Raw genomic sequence first — 8194 nt, 5'->3', positions numbered from 1 at the left:
CTCTGTGTCTTTAAATGTTTGAAACTGGAAATATCTCATCATATAACATACAGCCAAAAAGGTTATGATTTATTGGATTAAAATGTAATATATAAGTCTATTTTAGTATTTGGTTATTGTTAATAAATAGTGCACCAATATGAATCATATCAAAAAGCACGAATAGAAGAGGGAACACAAGACACAAATTGTGAGTCTGCATATAATCTCACTGAGCGAGCAGTGTACTGAGAGGGCGCAAGAAAATTTGTTCGTGAGCAGTGCATATTTGAGAGAGCGTGAAAAAAATTTGCACACAAGCAGTGTAAATTTGAGAGCTCGCAAGCAGTTTTGTCCAAACAGGAAATCGGTGCTCGAGCATTATATTGAGAAAGCTGTTCATCATGCTCACTTTGTGCATGACAGTTTTATGTTGTGAACCTGAATTTAAAGTGAATACAATAATTGCAACAATAAGAAAAGAAAAAAAAATCTGCATCTTGTCATTGCATTGCAGTTTACATATAAGTTTGTTGCGTCTAATACGAATATAGTCAAGCTATTCACTGATCTTGCCAGATAATCACTTTACCTCTACCATACTTTTACCACACTTAAATAATTTGTGATTCTGGCTCTTATCCCTTTTTGCATTGTCTTGAGCCTTCACATTGCCAATTATATATTGTTAGTAGCCTGGATAGGTCACAGTCATTCTGCTACATCATATTGCTTTCTACTGGATGTAAAATTCTCTGCAGTACATTTTGTTATTTTAGAATGTAAAATTCTTATTCTGTAGTTATTTTGGTAAAAGTAACTAAAAAATAATATAAGAGTAATGTAACATATTACAATTCTGAAACAGTAATATTGTAATGTAAGGGATTACTTTTAAATAACAGTAATAAGTAATCTGTAATGTATTACAGTTTGGAAGTAACTTGCACAACACTTTAAATCACACAGGGATGTTTGCGGATTATATTGCAGCACAGCCCTATAATATTTTCACCAGCCAGCGCTGCTTATAATACAGACATGATAACCTCCCCTAATTTTTAATACAACACAAATATATATTTTGCAAATAAATAATTAAACACCACAGCAAACACAATTTGCTTTGCTTTTATTGATTAGGAGAGTGTTACAGAGAAGGTATTGAGAAGATCTTCAGGTGAAATTTAAAGATAGTATTGGAAAAAGTGAATGTAGTACAATCAATGTAACTGAAGCAGGATGCCTGCATACGACCTCACAGTTTTCTTTCACACATGAAGCCCATTGAGGTTGAACAGCCCTGATCGTTCCAGCAATGGTTTGCTGTTGGAAAGGAAAATAAAAGATTAGATCATTCTTAAAAATATTTATAATAGCATGTTAAACTTATATCCTTGAGGGCAAATTAGACTTTTCATGTTACTGTATGAACTTATACCACTGTAAATAATTGCTATAAATAATAAAGAAATAAAAAAAAACAGATTGCACTCTTACAGGTCCAGTTGATCTCCATGCAGTTTTCAGAGCGCTGGTTGTTAGGCTCATCAGAGCACCAGTTGTTGTAATCAAACATAGATCCATCAGTCCACAGCCACTGTCCTTCCTAATGAATGAAGAGGATGATTATGTATAGAGTGTCTATATATTATATAAGATTATATAAGATTGTGTGTGTATCTTCATGTATATTTTAGACCTACTTGTTCACCATCATGACCGCCAATCCAGCAACGTGATGAAGAAGGCACCATATTCATTAGAAAATCATTTTCCAGTCTATTATGCACAGATGCGAGATTTCCACCAAAGCCTTGGCAGTTTTTCTGAAGAGACATGTTTTTAAATCGTCAACTCAACATGTATTAAAAAAAAATTATAAATCAAATTCAAGAAAATGTAACATTAATAAATGATGCACAAGCTTTTGGCATTTTCATTTAGGCTGGTTGATTATTTGCTCAAAATGAGTTAAGCATGCACTTTCAGATTTGTGATTTCCTATCAATAATAAAGCTGTAGCGGTTGTATCAAACACATTACCTCTGCTGTGATCCAGCTAACCGACTGAGAGAAAAACTTGTAACATTTCACTCCAGTATTTATCCATCCATAGGGACATGAGCCTTCACACAGTAAATAAAGGCAACTGTAATATTCAGCATTTTGACTGTTATTTCATGTGCCTTATTTTTGGGGTTTGTGTAATTATGTGTTGCAAATACACTTTAAACATTACCAATATAATATAATATAATATAATGTAATATAATATAATATAATATAATTCATCCATTCTCTTTTCGACTTAGTCCCTTTATTAATCTGGGGTCGCCACAGCAGAAATGAACCACCAAATTATTTAGCCCTTCCAGCTGCAACCCATCACTTAGAAACAACCGTACACACACACACACACACACACACACACACACACACACACACACACACTATGGACAATTTAGCTTACCCAATTCACCTGTACCACGTTTTTAGACTTGTGGGGTTAACCGGAGCTACCGGAGGAAACCCACGCCAACATGGGGAGAACATGAGGTTCGAACCAGCAACCTTCTTGCTGTGAGACGATTGTGCTACCCACTGTGCCACCATGCTGCTAATATAATATAATGTAATGTAATGTAATGTAATGTAATATAATATAATATAATACAATATAATATGTTTCCCAGAGATGAGTTGCGGCTGGAAGGGCATCCGCTACGTAAAAACGTGCTGGATAAGTTGACAGTTCATTCCGCTGTGGTGACCCCGGAATAATAAAGGGACTAAGCCGAAAAGAAAATGAATAAATGAATAATAAAATATAATATAACAATCATTAAGTCATTAATCATGCAATTATTAGTCAGAGTATTCAAAATATCTTGCCATTACTCTTCATAAAGCTACAAAATGTCAAAGGGTATGTAGAACAAGTTTTAAAAGGGTTTCTACAAACAAATTACCTGATGCATTCCCTATGGAGAGCATGAAAAGAAGCAGAAGATTTCTCAGCATTGCCATGATGATCCTGAAAATGAATAAGCAGGAAAATGAGTGTATTCATATTCTGCACATGCGAAAGACAGAGTATACAACAATACTTGAAGTAAATAATTTATTCTGCTGGTTGCTGTCAAAACTCACCTTGGTGTTCAGATTGTTTCCTTCAGTGAAGTTTCAGTGAAGATTTAGAGAAGTTTGAGAAAGAGCCCTGCTTTTATACTTTACTCCACACCAAGTGTGCTTATGTCACAAGGATGATACAGGATGTGCCTGTTTGATTTGTGGATCAAATTAAACTCTAAGAATGTGGTAAGATGAGCCTTTAAAAAGGAAATGTCAGGCTAACTAAATATTAATTTTTAATTTAATAGATTTAGTTAGGTCAAATATTAGTCTAAAGATATATCTATGCAGGAACAAAAATATTTCAAGGTAAACAAAGAACAAAGTAACTATGCATATAGACTGAATAACTAATTTATAAAAACAGTAAAATACCATGATGACAGTATTAAAATCTTACTATAGTTCTTTTGCAAGATACTAGTATTCAGCATAAAGTACAAATTAAAGGCTTAATTACAATAACTGGGAAAGTTAGGGTAATTAGGCAAGCCAATGAACAGCAGTGTTTTTTTTTTTTTGTTGTAGTTAACTGGGGAGAAGAAAATAAAGTAAACTTTTAGAGGGTTACTAATACTGAATCTCACAGTCAAACTAAAAGTAGTGCGACTTTTCTCTGAATTAAAATATATAACAGGAAACACAATGAAAATGTCCCTGCTCTGTTAAACATTTAACTATGAATAATAATACAAAATTTCACAAATAAATTTGCCTTCAAAGTTCAACTGTATACAGTGCCCATAAATGAGCATACCCCTTACATACAGTATATCTCTTTAAATTATTATTTTCAACAGGATGCTATACTATACTATAATAAATAAAGTTAAAGAATTATTAGCCCTCCTACCCCCCCCCCCCCATTTCTGTTTAACGGAGAGATTTTTTTCAACACATTTCTAAACATAATAGTTTTAATAACTAATTTTTAATACCTGATTTGTTTTATCTTTGTCATAATGACAGTAAATAATATTTGACTAGATATTTTTCAAGACACTTTTATACTGCTTAAAGTGACATTTAAAGGCTTAACTAGGTTAATTAGGTTAACTTGGCAGGTTAGGGTAATTAGTAACACAATAAGTTATTGTATAATGATGATTTGTTCTGTAGACTATCAAAAAAAAAAAAAAAAGCTTAAAGTGGCTAACAATTTTGACCTTAAAATGGTGTGTGGCACACACACACACACACGCACGCACGCACGCACGCACACACACACACACACACACATTAGATTAGTCAGTAGCTAAGCCAAAACTAAAACTAATCTGACAGTTTTTTTAAATCACTGTGCAAAAAAATAGTACACCCCTATAATTATTCATTCATTCATTCATTCATTCATTTTCCTTCAGCCTAGGCCTTTTATTCATCAGGGGTCGCCACAGTGGAATGAACTGCCAACTTATCCAGCATATGTCTTACACAGTGGATGCCCTTCTAATATCCATAATACACACTCAATCACTCACATACACTACGGCCAATTTAGTTCATATAATTCACCTATAGCGCATGTCTTTAAACTGTGGGGGAAATCGGAGCACCCTGAAGAAACCCAAGCAAACATGGGGAGAACATGCAAACTCCTTATAAATTCCGAGACTCGAACCAGCAACCTTCTTTTTGTGCCACCAACCCCAGTAAATATATTAGAGAATAACAATAACAGAGAGGAAGAAAAATCAAGAGAAGCATAAAGTCTATAAATGTATATCTTTCTTTGCAACACCTCATTTGAATTTGTTTCTTTTCCTAAAGATGTTACCTGACCACACTTCTGATTTCATCAATATATCGGTTTTATAAAACTGTTTTGTTTTACTGAATCAAAATATATTATTCAAATTCACTGAGAAATTTAAGCGTTTAATTCCTCATTTAACCTGCCATTCTGGCTTTTTTATATCTAATTAAAGAGATTGTGTCATGGGTTCCTTTAATAACATTTAATTTCCACAAACCTTTTAACTGCACCAAATGTTATATGGTGAATAAAATAAAGGTTCTTTAGATTGTTTAAATAAGTGGTTGATTATGTCTTACAATTATGAGGCATTGTCCAAAGAAATTGTCAAAGCTTCGTCTGATAGCATGTAAGATGGTAACATTGTAAAAACGTCCTGAAAAACTGAAGAAGAGACCAAGTTTTGCCCGGAAGGATGGGACTTATTGGAAGCGTGTCACCTTTCATCCAAATAAAGGTGTCCTTTACTGATTTGCTTAGGAAAACAGTAAGTTTAGAAACCCATGTAGACACAGATAAAATAAAATAAGAAAGAAACCATTCATACCTTGCCAAAATGACTGTAGACTCAAGAAGATGCTGATGTCAATCAGTTGTGAATTTGTTTATTAGCGACACACCACAAATGGTCTACTATTAAAAAGGCAGGCATTTTTTTTAAAATAATAACTTTTGAGAAATGTTTGAGAAATGTTAGTCTGCAAAGATTTCTATGAATAAAGCCTCAAATGCATCCGACATTTCTTGTCACAATACAGTGAAGAGATTTGTCACAGCCCGGACTATCTCAAGACAAAAACAACCAAAACAACATTAGAACTATGCCTTGACGTCAACAACAGCAAAGCATGCACACACATGCATCACAATCAAAGACTTGCATAAGAAAAATGTGACCCAGTCGGATAAATGTTTTTTGACAAAATAGTTAGTATTTAAATATATAAATTGACATTGCCTTCGTTTTCTTTCTTCTATGCTACTTTGCCTACTTTTAAATAGCTATTTTTGACTGTGTTGTCATTTACTTAGTACCTGTGATTTATGTCTAATGATATTATTGCTAAAAACATTACAATATTCTCTACCTGTTGATCAAAACTTCAATGAGTGGAGCAAACCACCATCATTCAGTATAACAAGGTTATGTAAAAATAACACAACATACTTAATTTGCTGAAAACAAAGTGAATACAACTTTTTAATAGATTACAAAATTTATACATAAAAGGATTTGCTGAGAAATTATATAATATTTTGAGATTTGAAAGATGTGGCAAAATATTAATTATTTACAATTACCATTAAAATTGTTGTCACAGTGGCGCAGTGGGTTTAGCATGATTGCCTTACAGCAAGAAGGTTGCTGGTTCGAGATGCTAGGTCAGTTGACATTTCTGTATGGAGTTTGCATGTTCTTCACTGTGTTCGCGTGGGTTTCCTCTGGGTGCTCCAGTTTCGCCCACAATCCAAAGACATGCACTAATGAGTATAGGTGAATTGAATAAGCTAAAATTGGCTGCAGTGTGTGTAAATGCAGGATTGTATGGGTGTTTCCCAGTGTTGGCTTGTGGTTGGAAGGGCATCTGCTGCGTAAAACATATGGTGGATAAGTTGGCGGTTCATTCCATTGTGGCGACCCCTGGTTAATAAAGGTACTAAGCCGAAAAGAAAATGAATGAATGAATGACCTTTGTTGTTATTTTAGCATTTGGGAGCTGCCCTGTGACCCTGAAATGATTCTGATTCTAGTTTTGGATGACAGGAATTTTTGGAATTATTTTTACACTGAATGACATGTAGTGTGGATGTTTTGCATAAGTCATGCTAAAAATGTATGATAGTAATTTCAATAGCAAATTAATAATGATTGCAACATTTTATTGCTTTATACACTTTAAAAAATGCTGGGGTCTACACAATCAATTTGTGTCAAGACAACATGTTAACTCATTAGTTTTTTCAAATTTAAGTGGATTGAAAATAAAACAATTAAGCTATCGAAAAAAAATCAAGAATTGTGTTGTTTCAGCTCCCTTTAAATTAGTAGAGAACAATAAGCAAATGCCATTTTTCGTGTATTTCTACATGTTTGAAACCCCCTTTTATAAACAATTATGTTAAACAGTTTTTTTAATTGTTCTTTATTTATTCTCAATTTATTGCTCTATTTATTTAAAAATTGTATGGTTTTGTATGGTATAAACCATGGTTTATATATATATATATATATATATATATATATATATATATATATATATATATATATATATATAGAATTTTTTTTAATTACTCATTCATTTGTTTTCATTTTGCTTAGTGCCTTTATTCATCAGGGGTTGCCACCGTGGAATGAACCGCCGATACACTCTTAAATAGTTTCAAATTTTTGTTATTGATGCATCAATAACAAAAATTTGAAACTATTTAAGAGTGTATTCAGGTAACAAATTTACACTGCAGAATAACATTGGAATCTTTTTATCAGTTTCTAAGTTAGAGATGATTAAGATACTGTAAAAATTTTTTACCAAAACATTTTCACTTTTCTAACTTCAATATAAATCAACACTATGCTGATTATTAGGTACAAAATTAAAGGCAAGAGAAGAAATTTTCTCAGCAGAGTTTTATGGTCATCATCACCATCATTTTTGTCATTATTGATAGATTCATTTAAATAAAAACACTGGATGAACGTTTATAAGGCATAATTAATAACACTCTAGTTCAAGTGTTTTCCTTAATGTCCTTCAATTTATTTTTTCAACAGCTACAGAGGACAAAATCTTCCTTTTACCTAAACAAATACATCGTAACTGTATCAAATGCTTAAAAACAAATATTAGTTAACCTAATATTGTGTTTTTAGATGTGCTCATCTTCTCAAATTTAAATTTATGTTAATGTCCACAAATCAAACAGTCATATCCTGTACCTCCTCATGACTTACACACACCTGATCTCAAGTATAAAAGCAGGACTCTTTCTGAAACGTTACTCAAGAAACACCAAAGAAACACCATCTGAACACCAAGGTCAGTTTTTACAGCGACCTTCTAAATAAAGTATTGGGTCACACTTTATATTGATGGTTCGTTTGTTGAATTTAAGTTACATTGCATCTACATGCCAACTTATTCTCATTAGATTATAAGTAGAATGTTAGGTTGAGGTTAAGGTTAGTGTAAGTTAACATGTACTTGCAAAGTTTCTTCTAGTCAGTTAAATGTCTGTTTAGCAGCAGTACCAACAGATATTAAGCAGACAGTCTACTAATACTCAAATGGACTATGAAACTAATGTGTTACCAAGTATTGTTGT

At 32.8% G+C, this 8194-nt stretch overlaps 1 protein-coding gene across 2 annotated transcripts; it reads right to left on the bottom strand.

The window, feature by feature from the left end:
- Positions 1–1094: 1094 nt before the first annotated feature.
- Positions 1095–3230, bottom strand: si:ch211-125e6.11. Of its 2 annotated transcripts, XM_005167658.4 has the most exons (6): positions 3133–3230; positions 2952–3016; positions 2026–2108; positions 1686–1808; positions 1480–1588; positions 1095–1305 (listed from the first exon to the last, which is right to left on the bottom strand). In XM_005167658.4, exons 2-6 carry the CDS (start codon positions 3007–3009, stop codon positions 1238–1240), a joined length of 441 nt encoding a protein of 146 aa, XP_005167715.1. In that variant the 5' UTR covers positions 3010–3016; positions 3133–3230; the 3' UTR covers positions 1095–1237. The 2 variants fall into 2 exon arrangements, with proteins under 2 accessions (XP_005167715.1, NP_001124136.1); NM_001130664.1 differs by lacking the exon at positions 3133–3230 and having other exon boundaries at positions 1216–1305; positions 2952–3069.
- Positions 3231–8194: the final 4964 nt, after the last annotated feature.

Source organism: Danio rerio, chromosome 9 (genome assembly GCF_049306965.1).
Source record: "Danio rerio strain Tuebingen ecotype United States chromosome 9, GRCz12tu, whole genome shotgun sequence".
NCBI lineage: Eukaryota > Metazoa > Chordata > Actinopteri > Cypriniformes > Danionidae > Danio > Danio rerio.
Note: the sequence above shows the minus strand (reverse complement) of the source record. Positions and strands in the feature narration are given on the sequence as shown.